At 33.6% G+C, this 25,211-nt stretch overlaps 1 protein-coding gene across 18 annotated transcripts in view; it reads right to left on the bottom strand.

Annotated features, from left to right (window-relative positions):
• Positions 1-804: 804 nt before the first annotated feature.
• Positions 805-25,211, bottom strand: part of LOC6584810 (potassium voltage-gated channel protein Shaker) — a 180,046-nt gene continuing 155,639 nt past the window's right edge. For 3 of the 18 annotated variants that reach the window (XM_015161630.3, XM_015161627.3, XM_015161632.3), the window contains exons 9-12: positions 19,644-19,773; positions 16,905-17,095; positions 15,554-15,889; positions 14,253-14,398 (exon numbers count right to left, since the gene is read on the bottom strand). In XM_015161630.3, coding sequence (XP_015017116.1) covers positions 15,561-15,889; positions 16,905-17,095; positions 19,644-19,773 — 650 coding nt within the window. In that variant the 3' untranslated portion in view covers positions 14,253-14,398; positions 15,554-15,560. Of the gene's footprint in view, positions 1,357-2,638; positions 2,945-3,139; positions 3,331-14,246; positions 14,399-15,553; positions 15,890-16,904; positions 17,096-19,643; positions 19,774-22,047; positions 22,178-25,211 lie in introns of those variants that run through there. The other 15 variants (XM_015161626.3, XM_032732413.2, XM_032732410.2 and 12 more) reach the window with 14 other exon arrangements.

Below are 25,211 nucleotides of genomic sequence, written 5' to 3'. Positions count from 1 at the left end.
AGGTATGTATGTGTGTGTGTGTGTGAAGTGTGTGTGTGTGTGTATTGAATGGCGAATTAGTTTCGACCACGTCATCCTTTTGTCCAGTTTCATTCATAAGAACTGCTGCCAATTGGGGCACTAACTAAATTATATGTACTATATGTTCTATAACCTGAACCCACTGAAAAGTTTTCATATTCTAATGTTTTTTTTTCTCCTGTGCTTTGTGTGTGCTGTCCTTAAGCGTTGCATTGCCTGTCCTGTTTGCATCAGCTCTTTCCGTGCTGTGCTCTCAAACGTTTTTATGTCTTCGCAAATGTTTCACAGAGGTATCGAAGACCTTATTTGTCAGACTGGTCACTGCTAGAGCTCTATTAGATGGAACTAAACACAAGCAAACTAATCTCAGAGTTCGGGCTGAAGACGTCGTCAAATTCATTCGCTCTTCATATATGTTGTTGTTTTCCTCTTCTTCTTCTTTATTTTTGCCATAGTTTCTGTTTCATTTGGTTTAGTTTTTACTAATATTTGACTAATATTTAATAATAGAGCATAATTTAAAGTTGAAAATAAAATTAGCAGATATTGTTTGTTTGTATGTATTGTTGCTTTGTTGTCTGTTTTGTTTGCTTTTGTTTTCGTTTCTCTTTATTATTATTTTTTTTTTTTTATTTATGTTTTTTTGTTTGTTTTGTTTTAAATTTTTTGTTTTTGTTTTTTAGCTAGCTTCTAAAGAAAGGAAGAAACTCCAATTAGATTAGACTACTAAGATAAATCTCTTTTTTTTTTTTTTTTTTTTTTTTTTTTTTGTTATTTTGCTTCCTCTGCATTCTCTTCATTTTGTTTTGTTTGCTTGTTTGACTATAACGATTGTTAGTTCATTAATTGCTAAATTTGAACATAGGTATAAGTATTTCATATATCTGTTTTGTGTTTGTGTGTGTGTGTGTGTTGGTGTTCGTTGAGCAGCTGTGTAAATTGTGGCTGCCGAATTTGAATTTATTAAAAAAAGACTAACGCTATTTCGACTTGTAGCTACTTTATCTTTATCAAGCCGCTGCACTAAATGTGCGTGCGTGTGTGTGTGTGTGTGTGTGTGTGTGTGTGTGTGTGTGTGTGTGTGTGTGTGTATGTGTGTGTGTGTGTATGTGTGTGTATGTGTGTTTAAGTGTAGTCTGTTCTACAATTTGCTGTTTAATTTACAACTACGCTGCTTATTATAATCATTATTATTATAATTATAATTATAATTATTATTATTACTTTAATATTTATTCATTAATAAAATTCTAAATTAGACTGCTTTTGATGACGTTTCTGGCATCCAACGTAACATTTCACTGCGCAAGTTTCGTCTGCTTTCCATTTGTTTGACTGTTTACAAGAAAATAAGATTAGCACAATGTAATAGATAAACAATTTGTTTATTGAAATAAATAATGTAAGCTGATCAAGTAAATGGGTACAAAAGCTTTGCATTGGGCATGGTTAGGAAAATTCTTAAGTTCCCTAGGAGATAAAGTAATTTAGACTGAGTATTTATTCTTATTTTCTACTATATTTTCAGATGCTAGTTACTTCATTTATTAAGTACAAAACAATTATGTATCTAATCTGAGTATGTGAAAAACAAGCTGAAAACTGTTTTTAAGATTTGATTGTGAGCCGAAATTGTTTGATAAATTCACCTTAATGATGAGCTTAAAGCTTTTTGGTTCAAAGCGTCACACTCTTCTGAATTTTTAGAGAGCTGCATAAGCTATAAATTTTAATCTGTATCATCTGTACCTCTACCACAATTTCCGCAATTTCAAGCTAGCTAATTTAATTTAATTTAATCTAATTTAATTAGGGATTCAACAATATCAATGTAAAATAAAAATCAAATGTGCTTAAAGCTTTTTATGCACCAAAAGCTCTCATATTAAAGAGCTGTTTATATTCGACGGACCCATTTGGCAACCCTATGTCTTTTGACAGCGACGAGCACAATACGCCGCACACTCTCAAGGAGGTCATTTGAGAGATATCATATTTTAAAAGTGATGTTAACAAACATACTTGAACCAAATTAAATGGGCAACTTTCTACGTCGAATATGGACAGCTCTATAGTTTTGAGATAATAATATAATTTCTAACATGTAGCTATAGTTGAATAAGCTTTAAGCTTTTAGTTAGTCATCTTGAACTTACAGTTTAGTCAGGTTAAGCTCGCTTCACAATGCAAAATAGATTAATGGAAGACAACAATAAAATTAGTTTAAATTTTTTTTTTTTTTTTTTTTTTTTTTTTTTTGTTCTGAGACCTATTGCACAGTGTTTAAAACCAAAACTTAGTCAAATTTCAAGAAGAAGATTTGTTTTGTACCGTTAAAGCTCTCCATACTGTTCTGAATCACACTGTTACTGAACCATGCTCCAATTAGTTATTAGCTCTACAAAGTCTCAACGAACTTTAAGAAGATTTGAGCTTTAGCTGAATAAGTTTAAAGCTTTTTGAAATCGGACCTGAGCTTGCTTTAACTATATGTTGCACTAGACTCTATAAGAGAAGTCCGAGCTTTAGGCTGTCTTAGTAAGTGAAGTAAAGATATAGGGTTAAAGCCCATACAGCTTTGCCATGAAGTTGTAAGAGAAAGAGAGTTCGCACTCACCTAGTAGTCAGACGTCGGTCTCAATACTGACGGCCATTGCGTTATTATGCCTTAACTGTAAGCTGTTAGTGCTCCTCAGGCCGTTCTGGCCGAGCTGCTGCTGCTGTCCCGGCTGGAGTCCCTGCTGCTGCTGCTGCAGTTGCAGCTGCAGCTGTTGCTTTTCAAACGATTGCTGCGTTCTCAGAAATGGCACCATGTGGCGGCCCGTATGATCAGTCAGACCTGGCGTGGTTGCATCAATGCCATCATCCAAATCCATAATGTCCGATGACGATTCGGAGAGTGAGGATTTTTTCAAATGTTGACCTAGTATCGGGAGTGTTTTTTTTTTTTTTTTTTTTTTTTTTTTGTGTAAGTGTATTTATCAGAGAGGCGCGTTCATTGGAAATGATATAGAAAAGGAATCGATTAGCATAGTTTTTATTCTTATAATACAAATGAGCGTAGTTTTTTCTTCAGTTTTTTTTCTATTTTTTTTTTAGTAGTTATATATATATGTACCTAGTGCACCAGGTAAATATGAACAACTTGTAACGTGGTTGAAATTTTGGCTCTGCATCTCCTCCTGATCCGTTTCGCGGTGATAGAAGTAATTGAAATTACTGACGATAACCGGTACCGGCAGTGCGATTGTCAGCACACCAGCGATCACGCACAAAGAGCCGACAATTTTGCCCCAGAAGCCGACGGGCCTATTTGGTTAATCATTTTTTTTTTTTTTTTTTTTTATATTTGCATTTTCATTTGCATTTTTATCATTTTTTTTCGTTTTTATTTTTGATTAATTTTCATAAGGCAATATTCAGGTATTCGATTTTTGGTATTTTGGTATTTTGTATATTTAAAGTTGGTATTTAAATATGCAAATTTGTTTTCGATTCGGTTCGGTATATATAATATATAGAGGGTTTTCGTCAGTCATCCATATGTGTATATATGCATCAGATTATGTATATATATACATATTTTTATATATTTTTATATTTTAACATTATTTGTTTAGTTTTTATTTTATGTTATATATAAATTTTTATTTTGTTGTTGTCGATTTGGTATGAAGAAGAACGTAGAAAAAGAACGCAGTGTGTAAATAAGGTAGTATATATTAATATATTGAGATATATAAAATGAGAAATAAAATAAAACACAAACAAACAGACAAAGAAAAGAATTGAAAACAAAAGTGAGATTGTAAGTTCGTTAGTTTAGAATATATCATCAGGATATCACTCAAGTTGAACACAAAGAACTGTTAGAAACGATATTCATATGTTGATAAGATTTCCAAAGGAAAATTTAGTACATCGAAACATATAGAAAAAGCCAAAAACAAAACTTGAGTGTATGTGTGTGTGTTTTCTTTTAACTTGAGGTATTTAAAGTAGTGTGTGTGTTGGTGGGTGTGTGTGTGTGGGTGAGTGATTATTGTATATATATTATTGTATATATATATATATATGAGTATATATATTTGGTATATATTGGTATATATTAGTATGTACACATCGAAAGCAAATTGCTGTTGTTAATTAAATTGCGCTTGGATTGTACCGCTTGCACGATATGGAACTCAAAAAGTTGGCTAGATATAGAGTTGGCTAACAAAAAATCGAAAGCGTATTGCCAAAATGGTAATAAACAAAATGTGCCGGCGTTTGGCGTCGTCGCTGTTAAACTTGACAAATACGGATAAAAATGAATAGATCTATATATATGTTATGTAGGCATATATATAGATTGACAGATAGAGAGGAAGAGATAGATATAGAAACAGAGAGAGAGAGAGAGAGAGAGTTAAACCAAAGCAAATCCGAACTGAACCGCGAAACGATTCAGTTCGAACCGGCGTCGACTTGTCGCGCTTGCAATCATCAATCAGTGCCACAGCAGGCGCGATCACTGATCAATCAATCACGCGCTCTTCCAGTTGTGTCTTCGGCAGAGGTTTGCGACGAACGCTTGCAGAAAAGAGAGTTAGTAATTGGCATGATAGAGACAGCTATAGAAGAGAGTCGGTTAGAGTGTATCGGTGTGTCTGTGTGTGTGATTGACTGCATGACTGATTGTTTGATCAATTTTCTTGTGTGCTCTGAACAAAAATCGTAGGTGCTCGAGTTGTGCCAATTAAGGAACGGGCAACCGAACAGACTCCAGAGCGCTGTTGCCGTTAACAGCGAGGCGCTGTTGCCGTTAACAGAGCCCGCTTTGCGCTCTGTTCGCCTTATGGGGGAAGGAATAGAGTTTGGTGGTAGTGAAGTTGTGAATGGGCTTTAGAGGGATAAGGTGTTTCTTTCGGTGATTGTAATTGTAGCAGCTGCTTCAAATAAGTATAAATAACTATATATATATATGTATATAATTAGTTAAATATATATATAGATAAGCGATTTTAAGTAGTTAGGCAAGTAAGTGGAAAATGCTCATTCGAGAAGAGTGGACTAGAGAAGAGTAGATTAGAGTATTTGGTAAAAGGTAAGCGCATAAAATCATGTCACAAATCAAAGCATTAGATTTAAGTGTATTAAATGGAGTAAGGCAACAAAATCGATAAGTGTAGCATTTGTCAATGTGGCAGTGTGTATGTGTGTGTGTAGCTGATGGTTAGTTAGTATCATATGCAAATGTGCTAAGCGTGCGCCAAGTGTTGTTAGTGTTGTTTGTTGTAGTTGAAGTTAACTTTAGAGAGCGGTTGGTATTTTTATTATATTTGATTTTATTTTTCTGTTTTTTCTTATCAGTTTTTCATTTCGACTTCTTTGCTTTCGTTTTGTTTGATTGTTTTTTTTTTCTTGCTATTTATTTTAGCTTTTTTGCATTTTGCATTGATTTGCTCAGTTTGGTTTTGGTTATTGTGAGTTGTCGATTGCTCGACTCTAATTATTTGATTATAGCAACTTAACGCACATGCACCGGATCGGGAAGCACAGGGAAACGGGACTTAGGAGCAGAAGCAGGAGCCGTTGAAAGCCTCAGCCATAGCCAGATAAGCCAGAGCAGTCGCTTTTCTTTCACTGTTCATTCGTTTTTCATATAAATGTTTGTTCATTAGCAAGCTGTTACTGCTGTTACTGTAATTGCGCATAATGATGTTAGCTCTTGCTATTACTTTTACTGTTACAGTTACTTGAACTGTTACTGTTACTTGTACTGTTACTGTTACTGTTGCTGTTGCTGTAGCTGTAGCTGGATTTTGATGTCGGCGGGTGCAGGCAGCGCTAAAGCGTTTTTTTTGTACAATTATATTTGAAGAAAACGAAATGAAAATAAAAAATAAAATAAAATCGAAACCAAAATTCAAATATTAAACGAACCAAAATTAAAAAGCATTATAAGAATATTTATAGATATATTAAAAAGAGTAGCTTTACATATTTATATATATATATAGAGTACATATAGGTTGGGTATATTAGGTAAAATCGAAGGCTGGCCAAGTTAGCGTTTGACATAAGCTCAGCGCACGAACAATTGTATATCATACGGATCTATATATACTTGTGCATATGTATTCATATCTACATACATACATAAGCACACATACATATATATGTATATGTATATATATACATCGCATGATGTTCAAATCAAAGTTGAGTGCGCGTTTCCATAGTGCATTGCGTATGATGGGAACCAAAAGCCAATTCAAGTTTACGAATAGGATAACTATTTTTACGATAACGATAACGACGATAATAACGGTTACAAGACACCAGCTGGGCACACTTTTTTTGTTTTATTTTCTTTTACACAACGACCATGTGGGCACACTCACCATTTGTGGAGCGGGGGGCGTGGCATCTTAGCTCAACATTCAGTTATTGCAGCATGTGTCGCATCAATGGATGGGTTTTCAAGGGTGGGGTAGGGGCTACATGTCATATATCACATATATATCATGTAAAGTATATCGTATATATATGTATATATGTATATCTTCCATTACTCAACACTACTTTTGATGGTGGAGGACTGACTGGTCTAGACTATGGTTGCAACTAGTGGGCGGGCATGTCGAGACTTGTACAATGGGCATTGTTGGATGTAAAGTCAACTGTCATGATTGACTGGCTGATTGATGGTTGACTGATTGACTGATTGTTTGATCAATGCTACAATATTAAAGACTTAATGACATCTTAAGACTAACGGCCGAGGCAGATCTGGGCTCCCCTCGAGCCAATGAGCTCTCCCGATCGAGCCCAACTCTGCGCTCGATCCTCTTACTAACCGTGGCAAACCCAAACTGTAAAACCCATGCAGTCGAAAGGAGTTACCATACATACATATATATGTGTGCACATACATATATGGCAACGAATAAATACCAATATGAAGAGTATTATAAAAAGATCTACTAACAATAGCTACATGTTACTTAATTAGTAATAGGAAACAAATATATACTTAGCGATTAACTAATTTACAAATTGGAATGAGCTTCGCTTGGACTGTGAGACTTCGATCTATCTTTTCTATACATATATATATTTTAATTTTTATCGTGTGTTGGATTTTTTTTTTTTTTTTTAATTTATTTTTATTGAATAACGATTATAAAACATTTCATTTTTAATCTTAACAACATTTCTTTTTTTTTTGCTCTTTGCTTTTAATTGTTTTATGCTTGCGTTTTCTTTTTTTCTTTTAATTGTAGTCACAATATCTTATGATGTGTAATACTAATTATTTTTCTTTTCCGTTTCTTATTTATTTTTGGTTTTTTATTTTTATTTTGGGCTTTTGTTGTTTTCATATTTTTTGTTGCTGCATTTTCATAACTGTTAGTTCAATGCTGAATATTAATTGTTTTCTTATTTTCTTTGGTATTTTTATTGGTATTGCTTTTGACTATTGTTCAGATTGATGCTGTGGGCTGGCCGGGAATGTGAATGGGTGTGAATGAATGCTTAACAGAAAGAAAAAATTACTATTTCTAATTGCTTGCAGTTAATCTGGAATTTTGTTATCTGGTATTAAAGTATTACTGGCTGCAGTGAGCCTTATTGCTGGTATCATTTGTTGCTGTTGCTGTGGCTGTTGCGCGGCTAACTAAAACTAAGACTAGAACTAAACTAGTTTAATGCTGTACTAATGCTCGTTATACAAAATGAATATACGCATACCTATACTCATATCCAGGTATTCATGTTATGCAAGGCAAAGCAAATGCACAAACTAAATTATGTATAAATGATATTTTGGCAAAAGCTTTTTGCGGCTTTGAATGAACGAGGCAGCAAAATAATGGTCGAAAAAAAAAAAATGTTTTTCATTTTTATTTATTGAATTTATTTCGTTTTATATATTTTATAATATTCTTTTTTATTTTTAATATTTTTAAATCTCTATTTGCAGTCTTTGTCCTTAATAGAAATTTTGTTAGGTTTCGTTTGTTTTTTTTTTTTTTTTTTTTTTGTTTTTTATTTTTTTTTTATCATAATATTTTATTTTAAATTTTTCTTTTGTTTTTGTTTGATAGCATTTTATAAATCTTGAAGCATGGAGAAGAGTGAAAGTTGTGCCATGTTGTTGTATTTGATGTTGTTGGTGTTATTGTTGTTGTACGTACTTCTTATTAGTTCTTTTTGATTTAGTATTTTAGTATTTTTAGTAAACATGCATGTAAGTAGGTATATAAGTATTGTTTGTATTTTTATAGTTCAATACATATTTTTACGTTCAATTGTTTTTACTTTTTTATCAATTTTTGTTCTCATTTTTTTGTTTTAAATTAATTTTGTTTACGTTATTTAGTAATTAAATTTAATGGAAAACTTGAAAAGATTGTTTTGGGTTTAAATCGAGGATTAAAAAAGAGTGTTTCGCCATTTGCTTATGTACGTGTGTAAGTGTATGTGTGTGTGTGTATGTGTTTACTTCTGATATTAACGTTTTTTTTTTTGTTTTTTTTTTTTGTATTTATATTTTGAGAGATAATTATGAGGTAAGAATAGTATTTATGTATTGTGTTTGAGTTTATTTGTAAACGATTTTGGTATTAATGTGCTTCATTTTTTAATTTTTAATTTTTATTTTTTTTTGCTTTAAATAAATTTGTCAATTATAGTACTTAGTTGATTAACAACGATATGTTTGCTTCTCTTTTTAATTTTTTTTTTTTTTTTTTTTTTTCAAATTGTTTTTGTTTGAGTTTATTTTTTAGTTTCGTTTTTCTTTTTCCGTTTTTTGTCTTTTTTCATATTTTTTAGTTTTTATCGTGTCTGGCATAGCTCTTTAAATACTGGTAGCTGAGCACCACTGTACTCGTACTCCCAAGCACATTAAGTTCTATTAAATACTAAAAAAAATACTAAGTCGAAAAACCAATCAAATGCATTCATTTCTTTTCTTTTTTGTTTTTAGCTCTAATTGCATCTAGTTCGCTGTGTGTGTTTGTGTGTGTGTACTTGTCTCTGTATGTGAGTGTGTGTGTGTGTGTGTGTGTGTGTGTGTGTGTGTGTGTGTGTGTGTGTGTGTTGACTTTTATTGTGCAGTACTCTAGCCTACATATGTTTAACTGGAATCTTGGAAACACTTGAAACACTCGTGAATACATTTCTATGCATTTGCATTTGATTTGAGCGAATACATTCGAGTGCCTTAAACGGAATGAATATGTTTTAAAAATCAATAAACGATTTGAATAACATACTTATCAAAAAGATTACCAATTGAATTTACTTTCAAGTATTCTATGAATGCTAAAATCGTTGGCATTTCAAGTTCAACTAACTTGGAAATCAATCATGTCTCACTGACTCTAGCGTGTTTATACATATGTAAGTATTACGAGCTAGTAGAGAGACTAAGTGATTTGCAGTGGAGTAGATTAGATAGTTAGTATTTGTAACTGTTGTATGGATTGCATGATATGATATGCTACGATATCATAAGCACATAAGAGTAGTATATATGTATACTACATAAGTATGCACATATAGATAGATAGGAGCCGAAGCTTGAGCTCAAGTAAGTTACGTAAAATTCGTATAATATATATACATGAATGCGTATTTGTGTCCGTGTATGTGTCTTTCTGTGTGTGTGCGTGTGTCTGTTGTAAGTTTGAGCGCTGTTGACATGTTAAGTATTAACTAAGGAGTTTAAGATAGTCTACAACAAATTGTACATGAATTCAACTGACGATGGCTAAGAATACGAGGAGAGTTTCTCTGCACACATACAAAAACCAATTACAATTACTATTACGAGTACGATTAGTATTACGATTACGATTACAATTAGAATTACATATTTACAGGTCGGATTGCAACTGTTGTACAGTTTTCAAAAATAAAATACAAAGGATTAATTTTCTTCTTTTATTTTCATATATTCTTTTCTTTTCTTTTTCGCATTATCTTTGGGAGGTTTGTTTTGCTTCTTCTTTGGTTTTTGCTGTGAGTATTTTCCTTTTAAAGTTTGTGTGTTTTTTTTTATAATCTTAGATGAGCTATGTATATCTGTTGTTAATTTACAATGTGATATTGCAATGATGTGGTCTGTATTCTTTGCTCTTTATCGGGGACTTGCGTTAAATGTATTTACAATATTGAATTGTTTACAATTTGTTTCAATTTAATTAAATTAAATGTTTGTGTTTTTCCTCATTTTTTTTAAAATTTATTTAAACATATAATAACATTTTTGTTGTTTTTTGAACACATTTATTCCAAACTTGCAAGTTATAGTTTCTTTCTATTTCGGGTTTATTGTTGTTCTTCAGTATTTGCTTCCTTTTCTATCTTCTGTTCCAGAACTGCTACTTGAAAACTCTGCCCTGAAAAATTATAATTTGCTTTGCATCTCTTGGTATTCCTGCTCAGATCCTTACTTCATTATACTTTATGTTCATTTTCCTAGTTTAATTCTAAAAAAAAAAAAACAACCTTATTTTACACACATTTGTTTTTTTTTTTTTTTTTTTACTTTTTTTTTTCCTTATGCTAAAATCCTTCACGCTAAATCATAAAACTTAAATTACATAAGCGAATTCTTTCCTTTTTATAAATAATAAAAATTATTTCTAGTTTTTTATTCATTTACCATTGTTGTTGTTGTTGTTGGTGTTTTGCCTTAAAATGTCAGGGGGTTGGTTTCTATTTCTATTTTAGATACAGGGTGTTTATTCTTTCTATTTGGTTTCTGTTTTTCATTGTGGTATATCTAGATACAATAAAGTATACATATTTAATATAATATACATCATATGACTGTTTGCAATTGTTGACAATTTCTTGTTGAATTTGTTAATTTTGTTTATATTTGCTTGATCCGTTTATGCTTTGCGTACAAAATACCTAATTTGCTGTGTTGTGGAAAGGTTGAAATTGTTTCTTTGAGTGTATTTACAGCAGAGTCTTAGGCACGCTACAGTGCAGGCATTGTGTTGATATGGTTAACTATTTTGCTTGGTTTTACTTAGCTACAAATTGAAAAGTTCTATATACATATCTGGCCTGATATGAATGCTCGGTGTTTTGGGTTTGTTTTTGTATTCTTCTTCAATTGAACTTAAGGCTGACGTGTTCTGTTTGCAGCGAGCTTGCACTGTAGCATCAGTAAATTGTGTCTAGTCATAATATATATTTTGTTTTAATTTTTTAAATTTTATTTATTTATTTTTTAGTATTAGTTTATAACAATTTTCGTTTTACTTTCATTAATTAATTTATAGTTTTTTTCTGGCAGTTTGCTTGCCCAGACCCAATCATAAGTAGTTGGCAGCTGTTGCTCTGTGAGAAGCGCAGAGAAGGGTTCCTTAAGGCACTTGCACTTGCATTCGAACAGCTCCCCTGCTGCTTGACCATAAACCGCTTTTCAGATACTTCTTAATTCTTCTTCGGGCTCGTCACAACAACAGCAGTTAACATAAGTTGCCAAACTCTGTGTGGATGTGTATGTGTGTGTGCGTGTGTTGACATTGTTGAGGATTTGGTATGGCAGAGGACCTGCTCATTCGCCTGTACTCTGCAATTTTCGCTACTCATGTGTGTATGTCTGCGTGTGTGTGAATGGGGTGGGAGGGGGGTGTGGACTTGTAAGTGTATATATGTATGTGGACGGTTCTCAAAGCTTTAACGTTAACGCTTGAACGCTCCTACATCTTACCCTTGTCGCTTCATTTTACACAAAATAATTTGAAATGTGCCTCAAAATACCCTTGCTGTGGGTCTTATTAAATTGCAAGAGAAAAGAACTAACAATGGAATATATATGTTTCTGGCTGTAAGAACTTGAATTAGTTGTATTCGGAGAACTGGTTAGAGCAACCTCTATAACTTGGTTCAGTTGACGTCAAAGGGAAGAGTATTTCTTTATTCTACTAGCTCAGTTCAGTTTAAAGTTAATGTTTTAGCTCAAAACAATGCTCTTTTCGTTTTTGAACAGCTAGGGTATTCAATATACGGCATGCCGCATCATGGCCTCTTTCTCTATAAATATTTTTATTTATTTATTTATTTATTTATTTTTTTTTTTAATTTTTTAATCTCTTTTTACATGTACACATACGTTGTTAGACATGCATATACACATACCCAAACTCATATGGGCCGCTATCTATGCAGATATATATAGCTATATACGTATTATTATACATGTGCCTATAAGTAAGTACAGTCCGTGCAAATGCACAGTGTTTCAGTCGACTTGTTCATGTATTATAGATAACATTTTCTATATTATTTTTAATATTCTTTGGTTTTGGTAGACGGCATTTGAAATGTAATGGGCGTGGTCGTTGGTCGGGGAGTGGGAGTAGGAGTGTGATTGGGGGATCGGGCGGTGTCATGTCACAATGTCAACACAGGCACACGCTTACACAAATAGCAAAAAAAAAGTAGACGTAGAAGAGAAGTATTTCATCTATATAGAAATACATTCCACTCATTCGGGCTGTGCGGCAAGCAAAGTTTTTGGGTAAATGTTTTGCTGCTTTGGGGCAGGGGACTTCAAATTTGTGACACTTGCTGCACATAGTATGCCTATATGTGTGTCTCGCTGTGTATGTGTGTGTGTGTGTGTATGCATGTGTGTCTCGGTTTTATGTACATTGAGAATTTGCTTGTTTCTTCACAAACAGTTTTATATAGTATATCTTGCTTTATTATAAAATCATAAGAGCCTTTGCTTTCTTATACTTTGTTCTTAGTTTCATTTTTGAAATTATTTATATATATGGATTTATGTATATATATTTTGTTATTTCTCTAATGCTTCTTTAAGTTCGGTTATCTGTATTTTTTATTTTTGTTTTTTATGTTCTTTGATTTTAAGTTAATATCAATTGAATTGCAGTCGATTTTTGTTGTTTTGCTTTGCTGTTGTTCTTGTTCTTGTTGTTGTTGTTGTCTTTAGTTAATATCGTGATAAATTGTTTGCGATAATGAATATTTGTACTTTTTATTTCGATTTTATTCGGGGGGAGCTTTAAGCAGAAGGTTTTCTTTTATACATAGTACATATATAGAACAGCAATAACTGTGATATCTTTCTTCTTATATATCGCCATGGCGGGCAATCGGTCGGTCGGTCGGTCGGTCGGTCGGGCAGGCGGGTGGATTTTAAGTTGAGCTTGGTTTAAGTTTCTTATCTTTCGTTTTTGCGGGAGAGTTGCAGACTGAGATAGTTGAAAAAATGCCAAGGGATCGAGTCTGCTGCTTTCTGGGATCAAGATTACTTTCAAATAGAACTCCGTAGTCTATATACTGGGTTTGGTTTAGTTTGTCGAGTATGTTAAAAGCCTATATATGTGTATATATAAATATATTCTATATACATACATATATATGTATATATATACATACATACATATATATGTATATATATATATATATATATATATATATATATATATATATATATATATATATATATATATATTGTATTTCATGAATTATCTGTTAATAGCTATACATTATTTCTGTTATCATATTTGTTTAATATTACGGCAGTTTCTCTTTGACTATGCTTTTAATTCATGTGACTGTGTCTCTGTCTCTGTGTGTGTGTGTGTGTGAATTGGTGTTGTGTAACATTTCAGTTTGCATAACTAGACTCTTTAGTTGCTGTACCCTGCAATCAGCTTTGTCTTATAGCTACTGTTTCCAAATGCCTCAGCCCCACCTACAAGGAACTGAACTATTTTAAGAACTAGTTATGACTAGTTCCAACTTTGAACAAGTATCTGGCTATTGTACTCTGTCTGGAACAGCTTTAAGATGGAATTTTCCATGGATCTATTGTGAACTTCTCATGTCTCTGTACTTGTGTCTGTGTGTAAGGCCTACTTTTATGCATTTCCCTAGCTTTTGCCATTATGTTCTCCTTCACACTAGCCGGGTTCGCAGTTCTCTTGATTTCTATTGTGTGATCCAATTAAATTTAATTAGCTTTTCCTTTCATGTTTCTTTAACTTTATTTCATTATGTATATAAAGTTTATTTATTACGATTTTTTCGATGCTTTTATGTGTTTTAAATTTAGGTAATTTTTACGCATTAAAATATTAATTATATATTTATATATTTATATGTATATATTATTTTATTTTACTTTTTTTGAATTTTTTTTTTGCCTTTTTGTGTTTTGTTAAATTTTAAATTTTAGTTTAATTAAATTAATTTAAATTTAGCAATAGTTTAAATTTGTTTGTTATTTGTTCTACTTAAATTAAACTTAAACAGCTTTTGTAGTCGTTTCTGGCATCCAACATAACACTTGACAAGGCCAATCTTTTACCACTTAACATCAATTTAACTGCGCCACGATCAGTCGATATACATATTCGATATATAGTTATACATATATAGACATATACCAGCCCAGGGATGTGACAGATACATAATACATAAGATTATACACAATCATATAATAAAATTTAATGTTAATAGAATAGAATGGGACATACGTATATGGGTCATATCGCGTGGGAGGGAGCAAGAGAGCGCGCGCGTGGATAGAAAAAAAAGAGAAAATTGTTTAATTTTTATAATAAATCAGTGATTTTCAATTGTTTACGAATTAAAAGAGAGAGAGAGAGAGAGTTATTTAGCATACGCCTCTTCACTTTGGTATTCATATATGGTTCAGTGACGTTAGCGGAATGTGAGCCAAGTTACTAGTTCGATTATTGTTGGGAAACTAATCGAAATTTGACTGTGGCCTCAAGTAGTGTTGATAAATGATTTGCTATGCCAGCTCACTTTTACAATACTGAAAATATTTGTAGTATTGGATATCACATTTAGCATCATTGTGATTGAGTTGTGAAACTGAGTTAGTTGAATGTGTTGCATTGCTGTCAAATTTATCAACAAGTGCTGTTATACCCGATTTATCATAGCTGAGCAACACTTTTTGGAGCCCAATAGAAAATTCCAGTTGTATTTGCAGTATTGAAAATCTTTTAAAAATATTTGCTAGCATTTGGTTAATATTGATCGATATACTACAAGCTTAACAGCTTTAAGCTGCACACAATTCTAGTGTTGGTAAATCTCACATTCAGCTAACATCATACTAGAATTTTTATGGTACACAATTTGTTTAAGTATTGATATTTGTGCAAACGAAATAGGAATCAAGACTTGTGCTCAAGACAGAGAGTTGGAGAGAGAGAGAGAGAGAGAGAGAGAGAGAAAAGAGTAACAAATAGAGGGTAAGGATAAAAGATAGAAATATAGCTCTATATGATAAGTTGGCACTTAGATAAGCATGTGAAATGCTTTACATATATGATTCGAGTAGGGAATAAAGGGAATATTTTCTTTTATTTTGGAATGACTGAGAAAAAGAGGTAGAAAGTGTGAGAGAGAGAGAGAAAGAGAGGAAGGGGGAAGAGGCTCAGACAGACTTAGAGAGAGAGAGAGAGTGTGTGTGCGTGTGTGTAAGTGAGTCAAAGCGAACACTTACCCAGTAGTCAAACGTCGGTCTCGATGCTAACAGCCAGCGCATTGTTGTGCCTCATTGTGAGGCTGCTCCCGGCGCTGCCCGTAGCTGCGCTGACGCTTATTGTTGACTGCATTTGCTTGAAGCCATTCTGCTGCTGCAGTTGCAGCTGCTGTAGCTGCTGCTGCTGCTGCGCTGGCGGCGGCTGCAGTTGCATCTGTGTGGCTCCCAAAAATGGAGCTGCTCCATTGCGTCCAGGATGCGTTTCAGTTAATCCTGGCGTCGATTCAACACCATCATCCAAATCCATCATATCCGATGAGGACTCGGACAACGATGATTTCTTCAAGTGTTGACCTACTTGTAGTTTTATGCATTTGTTTAGTGTTGTTGAACGTTGTTTGTTTGTTGTTTGGTTGTTGTTGTTGTTGTTGTTATAGTTGTAGTTGTCGCAGTGTTTAACAAAATTGAGTGTGCGTGTGTTTGTGTGTATGTGTGTGGGTGTGGGCGTGTGTTACAGTGACATCGAGCGTGGATGGATGATGGAGGGGAAAGGCATGGATCGAATCGGATACGTTTAGGGAGGGAGGAGGGTAGAAGAAGGTAATACACATATAGAATTTTGGATGACGGTTCGGTTATCGGATTGTTGGTAATTATTTCATATAATTTTATTGTTTTTTGAGGTTCAGGTTGAGGTTATATCGATATCGATAGAGTTATCGATCGAATTTGCATTACGATTTGACGGAATAAAGAGAGAAACAAAAAGAAGAGAGAGAGAGAAGAGAGAAAGAGGAGATCACACATACAGTTGTAATGTATTAATTACAAAAATGCTTTTGTTGTATTTATTGTTTACACACAAAACACACAGTACGTGTAAGGTACGTATTTGGTAGGTCCATGCACACTACACAGTGTTGCCCGATGCGAGCGCCCGGGCGTTGCCACCTGTGCGCACATTTGGCAAGACGGTGTGCGGTGATGCGTTCGTGCTGCACGCACTGCTGCCAGTGTTGCCACAGCGGCAGCACTGATTCGCTTAATACGGCAGCGCCGACGCATCAAGCATACGTCTAATGCCTACGATTCGTTCTTTCTTCGTAAATGTTTCTATTTTTATTCAAATTGGATTCTATTCAGTGTTCAGTAGATATGCAGGCGACTGTGTGTATATGTATGTGTCTGTATCTGTATGTGCGTGTGCGTGTGTGTGTACGAGTACGAGTGAAAGTTTCTTGTGTCTGTGTGTTGACTGTATCTGCGTGTGTGTGTGATGTGATTTTACTTGGCAATCGTCCAGTCGAATGTGATTGTGATATCGAGTAGTAGAGTGGAAGATGCTCGAGGCACAGTGCACATTTCAACTTACCTAATGTACCTGGCAAATATGGACAACTAGTAACATGATTAAAGTTTTGGCTCTGCATCTCCTCCTGATCCGTTTCGCGGTGATAGAAGTAATTGAAATTACTGACGATAACCGGTACGGGCAGTGCGATAGTCAGCACACCAGCAATCGCACACAATGATCCCACAATTTTGCCCCAAACGCCGACGGGTCTGTTTTTATCGTTTATCGTGATCGATATCAAATTCATATAATTTCATTTCAGTTGGTTTGCATATCGTGTGTCAAACGAATTTCAATGCGTTTTTTGTTGATTATTTTAAAATTCCAATTTTCATTCAATTTTCCATGAATTTTCCGTTTAAATTTTTTGGGTGTTTGGTATAGGTTAATTTTCGGGTGATATATTTTGGATTTTTATTGGTTTTTTAGATATTTGTTTTTTTTTTTTTTTTTATTACGATTATAATTTTTGATTTTATTTGTTTTGTCGTTTAATTGATTTGAGGTATAGATATATATATATATGTAGATATATATATTTATATATATATGTAAATAGATTTGATTTTTTTTTATTTTTTTATTTTTGTTTGTTTGTTTTGGATGATGCGAGCGATGTTATCGAACGAACGATAAATAAAATGAAAATACAAATATATAAGAAATGTAAAGTAAAACTATCGATTCTTTTTGTCAATTTTAGTTTTTTGGTTATGCTTGAGATACATTTTTGCTTATATTGTATACATATATATAATATATATATATATAATATATATATATAAAACATATATATAATATATATACTATATATATGTATATAAGTATATTGTTTTTCTTGGATTTTTCGATTGCATTATAGATAATGTACGTATACAGATACGAGTATATTTGGTTATAGGCAATAGCAGTAGAAACAGTAAAACGAAATAATAGTTTAGCAAAGAGTACTCGAAATTAGGCACAACACTTAGAACGAGTAGCGTTACGAGTGGTTTTTGGTGAATTCTATATATAAATTTTTTGTTTGGTTTTATAATATTTTTACTTTTATTTATATTTTTGTTTTTGCATAGGCTTTGGGTTAGGGTTTCCTTTTTTGTTGTTGTTATATATAAATATATATTCATATATAACGGCATAGTTGTCTGTGTGTGTGTGTATGTGTTTGAGTGTATTGATGTGTCTGTGCGCGTGTGTATATACATATGCAATATAACACTATAACGGGCGAGTTATACAGGTGCACAACGTGTTAAACAGGGTGCAAGAGTGATAGGAACAGAAAGAAATAGACAGAGCGAGAGAAAGAGAGAGAGCGAGAGAGCGAGACAAAGGACAGTGAAAGAGAGAAAGAGGAAGCAGAAAGTTGTGTTTGTTTGTGTGTGTGTTTCTGTTACGAAATTTCTTGTGACAGAACTACTCAAAGTTAGGCGCAACTTTTAGGCGGGGGCGTGGGCCGGAGGGGCGGTTGGGTGTTCTTAGGTTGTTTGGACGACAGTAGCATGTGGTAAGTAGCGGTTGCTCTATTGCACGAGCAGCGGCAGATTGTTTTGGCATAGTTTGAAGGCGTTGGATTAGGAGTTGACGACTTGGGTATTAGGCACGGTTACGGCTGACTAACTTTGTGCGCGCGTGTGCATGTGTGTGTGTGTGTGTGGTGGGCGGGAGCTGGCTGTGGGTGGGGCTGTGTCTGTGTTATTTTGCTCCTTGGCATAGGCATTTGGCATATATATGAAGGACATGCAGCATGCGTTCGATAAGAGCAGAGCTAAAATAATATTGCGCAACATGTGTTATTGTATCGATTTGTCTATCGATAAATCAATCGATTCGCTATAGCCACGGCCAGGCAGTTGCTGCTGCGACAAGCATGGCTTGGCATGCTGCACTATATACGCAAGTCGAGTTAGATAAAATACTTTCAACTGCAATTGTATATAAATGCATGTAGGTTGATATGGAATTCAGATGAGGCTATCGAGTTAAGTTATCGATAACTAGACACTGCATGAGATGCTTCTGTCTGTGTTAGTGTGTGTGTGTGTGTGTGGCTGGGTTTATTTTACTGGTTTCTTAGTTTGGACTTTATGTGAACTAAACAACGACACAACGTTACATCGATAATGAATAGAAAAACTGATTAAATAGAGCTTTTCTAAACACTTTTCGTTTAATTGATGTCGCTTAAGGCTGTCGTTGAATTGAACCATAATAGAACAGAACGGTACGCAACGGAACGAAATGGAACGGAACGGTAATAGAATGCTTTGGCAACACAAAATTGTATTAAGTAGACGGTTAGAGGTACATAGACAGGTAAATAAGTGTGTGTATATAGAATATACCAAAAGTAAACGAAACGAAACGAAATGGAAATGAAACAAAACGAAGTGGAATGGAACATAATAGCGTAACGAGTCAAATCAAGTTTAGCAATCGCAAATCAAAACCAGAATACGTAACGCATAAAGCAAACGAATCTTGAAAAGCCTCTTCTTCTGCAACTTTTGGATAAATTGAGTATTGTGAGATTTGGTTAGTTTGTGATAAGAAGTAACTAAAGAGCTTGGCTTAGCGAAACAGTTAATAAGTAAATGACAACACTTGAGCGCAATTAGCACGCACGTTAAACGAACGAAAGAATTGTAAGTGTAATGGAAATCAAACTCAGAATTGAAAAGAAAATCGTAAAGTCGAACGTAAACAGAATCGTAATCAGAAAAGTTAGAATTGTAATTGTATAGATTTGCATACGTCATGTCACCATATCCAACGGTGGTCATGGTAACGACTGCCCACCAAAATGCATCGGGTATGGACTTGAAGAAGGAATTTTCGCTTCCAGCTTCCGCAAAATAAACCGCTGATGAGAAGAGTACGACGCCTAAAAAAATTGATGGGAGAAAGTGCTTTGCATTGGTTCCGACTCGATAAATTCATAAACATAAGTTCTTTTTTCTTTTTTTTTGTTCTGTATCAAATTAATATTATTTTTATTATTTTTTTTTGATTAAAAAATTAATTTTTTTTTTTTTTTTGTTAAATTAAAATATATTTGAAATGAAAATAGTTTTGTTTATTGGAGATTCGGCTTGGCGTCCGGGCAAGTCCTTGTCTGTGAATCAAAGTCTCAGGCTGGATACGTATGAACGGTCCGGCAGATAATTCTTTCTCAACGTGTAACTAGGTATATATATATATGTGTGTGTCTGTATGTGTGAATGTGTGTCTGTTCTGTAGAGCGTGCTATGCAATGAGTTAACGGACTAGCTGATGAGCCGGCTAAATAGCGGACAAAGCGGAACAAAGTTTACAACTGAGTCCGGAACCGGAACCGGTGCCGGAACGCTATGACATTTATAGTTATGGCTGCAACGCCACTGCATAGCATGCTTTTCAGTTCGTTAGACGCCTAGAATGAGCGAAATGTGTGTCAGTGTAGTAGAGAAAGAGTTTTGGAGTCTATGCAAAAATAAACTGAGCCACGACAGTCCCAAGCAGAAAAGAAACGAGTGGGCAGCACTGTTCAAGAGCAATTAATCAAATTCTGGTTTCCGGTGTGCCAAGCCCCTGGGTCTAGAAATATGGTGATATTACAGTCTGAAGAGCATAAAGAGAACGACAACGATGACGACGACGACGACGACGACGACGATGACGATTGCGATGACGATGACGATGACGACGGTCACGACGACGATGACGATATGAATTTGAGTTCAAGTGTTGAGTGTTTTATTTGTTTTGTGTTTGGCATTCGACTATGAATGGTTAGTTAATTATTCTGCTTGGGGGACATTTGGAAAAAATCAAAAAGGTCACGAGACAAACGAAATGGAAGAGCACGAGAGAAAAAATTGAAGTGCAGAACATGCCAAAAAAGAGTTCAAGTAACAAAAGAGCAAACGAAACACAGAACTGGAAAGTAAATCAAAAACCAAAAATCTACAGAAAACCAAAAAATTATACAAAAATTAACTAATTAAAAGACAATATTGAAAAAATGAAGAATGAAAAAAGTGCCTGGTTAATGACATCGTTTTATAGACCAAGTAAACGACGAGGACACACAGAGTGAAAGTGAAGGGGAAAAAGAGCAGGACAGAGAGCGCGAGAGAGCGATGAGGAGCATGGATTACAACGAGCGATCACAACAACAAAATACGACAAGGAACAGAAATAAGGCTATACAAGGCACAGACAATACGATAAGAAGATACAGTTATGGATACACAGAGCATAGTTATAGATACAGAACTTGTTATATATAATGTAAGTAGTAGTAGGTAGTTAAGACATATATAGTAAGGTATTTATATACATATTTGCACAGGAAGAATATGACGGACTGAATCGATACCTAGCTGTAGGGACTTCTTAAAATACTCGTTTTATCAGAGACACAGTTAAATAAGAGCTGAGATGGGATAGAGAGATGAATAAAGTTTGCATTTGTAAAAATAAAAATATAAATTAAAACAATGAAGTCAGAGAATACTATTAATCTCTCGGATTTGCAGGAGACCATAAGCGAATAAAGGAAATTTCGATATGTGAAAGGCTATTAGGAATTGATAAGAACTCTATGAGCTGCATATGCGATTTTTATTCTCTGGGATATACTGGAGACACTAGAAGATATATAAATAAAGATAGACCGACAGAGAGAGAGAGAGAGAGAGAGAGAGAGAGGGGAGATTTAAAAATGACATGAGTTTGACTTATTCTCCTAAATATATATTCATTTGATAGTGAGTAACTTAACGGACATGACATGATGAGAGAGAGAGAGGAAGAGAGATAGAATTAATATACAAAAAGGGACAGAAACATGTATATAATATAAACAAAGAAAAAATGACAGAAAAGAGAGAAGACAGAGAGAAGACGAAGAAGAGATAGAGAGAGGTAGATAGAGGTAGAGATAGAAAGGAAATAGGGAAGGAAGCAATAGAGATAGAGCAAGAGACACCGCTAGAGTAGCTGTAGCGTTATACAATACACGGAGAGCAGTTAATAACTTGGTTAGTTGAGTAGACACACAAATAAGGCAGCACAGTTGTTATTAGAGTTGGTATTTTGTTGTTGTTGGTATTTTGTTGTTGCTATTGTTATCAATTTTGGATTTGGAGATGTTGATGTAAGTTTTAAGTTGTACCTCATATCACCATATCCCACCGTAGTCATGGTCACCACGGCCCACCAGAATCCGTCGGGTATGGACTTGAAAAAGGAACTTTCGCTGCCAGCCTCCGCGAAATAAACGGCCGATGAGAATAGTACAACGCCTGGGCGCAATTTCAAACAGAGATCAGGCGATAGATTAGTTTCAGTTTAATTAAATATTATATATATATATTAATATACACATATATGTATGTTGAGTGGAATATAAACAAAAATTATGATATTGACAATAATAATAATAATGGTATGGAAAGACAGGCAGAGAGAAAGGCAGAGAGAGAGACAGACATAGAGGTAGATATATAGATAGAGATAGAGAGAGAGAGTATATTTCAGTTAGTTTTCTGCTTGGGTCTGAGCTCGTTTTTACCTGATGGGAACTGTTTAATATATAAATATCAACATATATACATAAATATATATGTGACTGAGAGTAACCCCAAGTGTACAGTATGTATAGAGTGCTCGCTAGTCGGCTATAAGCGACTAGGAATTCATTTGAATTTATGAATAGTTTTAGTACTATATGGTGTGTGTATTCGAAAAAAAAAAAATGATTATAGAGAGAGAGAGAGAGAGAGTGCGAGTGTTTACTTTGATATTATTCTGTGCACAAACTATAAAAAGGTGTTACAAAAAGACATTTTGCAATGTAAAATAAAGTGTTAAAAAAAAAAAAAAAAAAACAGTTTGGATCACTTAATTATTTCGCTTTAGAAAGTAAGTCTGTTTATGTCGGTTGTTTTAGGTTATACAGGTAAATAAGTGTGTGAAAGAGTGTGTGTGTTCTTTTTCATAGATCGCAAAATATTACAAATCGAAAAAAAGGGAAATGCTCACAACGAAAGTCTTCGGCTCAGACCGAAGGTTCAGTGCACAAATGTTGAGAAACAACCGAAAGAAACTCTACGATTTGGCTAACATTTGTGCAATATATAGGCTGATCAGCGGGAGAGGCAAATGACAAGTTATCGATCTATCGATCAATCGATTTGCTTGGCGTTCTTTTTTTTTCGTTTAATGTTAGGTTAGTATTGCTTCTAAGTTGTTGCAGCTAACTATAGTATCTAGTATATTAAGACATTATTTAGTAATCTTTTGGTAATATTTTTGCTGTCGGTATTTTTTTTTTTTTTTTTTTTTCATAATTGTATAGGAAAACAGAGAAATTATCTAGATAATTACTTTGTACAGTACGAAATACATATATAAATATATTAGTTAGTATGATATATGTATAGGTATATATATAGGTATATTAAATATATACTACACTACGGCAAGCCAAATGATATTCGAAATAAAAGAATAAAATATTTATATAGAGAATATGTTGTTGCTATGCATATCAATTTGGCCGCATCATCAGTGAAGAAATATCTCTCCATAAGCGCTCTAGAATTTCCGTTCTCTTGTGAGTTCTGTAAAGTTATTCTAAACTAGTTAATAATATATGTATTTTTATGTAGGTATAATTAGAGATGCATAGCAGGCGCTAGTACTTAACCAACTATCCTGCCATTTGATTTTAGCCACAAGAAATGAACACCAAATATAAAAAAAAAATATGTTAAATGAAACGATAGTCAAACACAGACAAAACTCAACTCGAACGCAAACTCAAAGACCTCGCTTGAGATAACCTTGGTTTTATTTATTTATTTTTTTTTGTTTTGTTTTTTTTTTTTTTTTGTTAGTTTTTCTTGTTAATCATATTTAAGTAGGCGATATACTATATATATCATATATACATTGAGTGGTAAGTATTTATTAGTCAACGTATACAACAACAAACTATAAAACTAAATGAAAGCCAAAGAAACAACATCAAAAACAACGTAGGTGAAGTTACGGTTACAAATACGATAACGATTACGATAACGAGTACGGTTACGAATACGATTATTACGATTACGATTACGGTTACGTTTACGTAATGCGAAACAAGTTGGTTATGTTAATAACGTGAACAACAATACACAAAATATATATATATATATGTTTATAGGTAGAGTATATGTTATAAAAAATATTCTTTACTTTTTTAGTTTTTGAAAAACTCTCATTTGAATTTAGGTTTTTGCTAAGATTGGCAGTATTTTTCTAGTATTTTGCTAGCGTTTTTCTAATATTTTTGCTAGTATTTTCTAGTGTTTTTTAGTTTGTGTCATCTTGGACAATTCGACGCAAAGAAGATTGCCAATTTTAAGGCATATTGTCCGCAGTTTGTGCAGAAAAGAAAGACAAAGACTATAAGATATGAAAATGAATTGGGGTTGATGATGGTGAAAATAAAGCTAAGATCGAAAAATATAGTACAGATGATTATAGATTGTTATAGATGGAGTTAAAGTTAAATAGAGTATTATACTGCAACAAAATACGTATGAACCTTAAAATTGCCAACGACTTTAGCGGTTGGGGCGTTCATATAAAAACCATAAAAATCGTGTTTTTACACTGTCAAAGTATATCAGGAGTAATAGACTAAAATTCGAGTACATTGACATTAGATTTGTTTTCTAGCCAAAAGACGATGGAAAAAAATGTTTAAGTTGGCATACATACAATGTATTTGTATGTATGTAGGTATATATCGATTTAACTGTTACGTTTACTGATACCAATACTGTTATCGACTAGCTAAAATCTTTTCCGGACCCAAAAATTAACAAATAAATCAAAATTAAAATATACATACATATAAATAAAAATAAACATCGAGACGGGATATTTTATCATTTGTTGTTACTATTACTTAAGCTAATTAGTAGACGACAATATTGTATACTATATATGTATATTCGTAGCGGGTAATTACACATACATCATATATCTCTCTATAAATATGGAGATATTACGCTCTAGAGGCGCCTAAGTATTGTATATGCTGCATCTGGTATTTAATCTATATAAGCTACTCGTATACTAAGTAGTTGGGTTTCGTATAGTTTAGTTTTAGTTTTAGTATTAGTTAGGTATATAAATAGTATAGATCGTATGTTGTATAGACATGTTTTATTCTTGATGGTATTTGCATGTATACGTAAAATATACTGTAGTTGCTAGGTAATAATTAGCAATAACTAGACTTGTAGAGTAGATTACTTTAATGTAATGTTTACTTTAGTTTAG

This window comes from Drosophila mojavensis, unplaced genomic scaffold (assembly GCF_018153725.1).
Source record: "Drosophila mojavensis isolate 15081-1352.22 unplaced genomic scaffold, ASM1815372v1 contig_136, whole genome shotgun sequence".
Taxonomy (NCBI): domain Eukaryota; kingdom Metazoa; phylum Arthropoda; class Insecta; order Diptera; family Drosophilidae; genus Drosophila; species Drosophila mojavensis.
The sequence above is the reverse complement of the archived record's forward strand: the minus strand, read 5'-3'. Positions and strand labels throughout refer to the sequence as shown.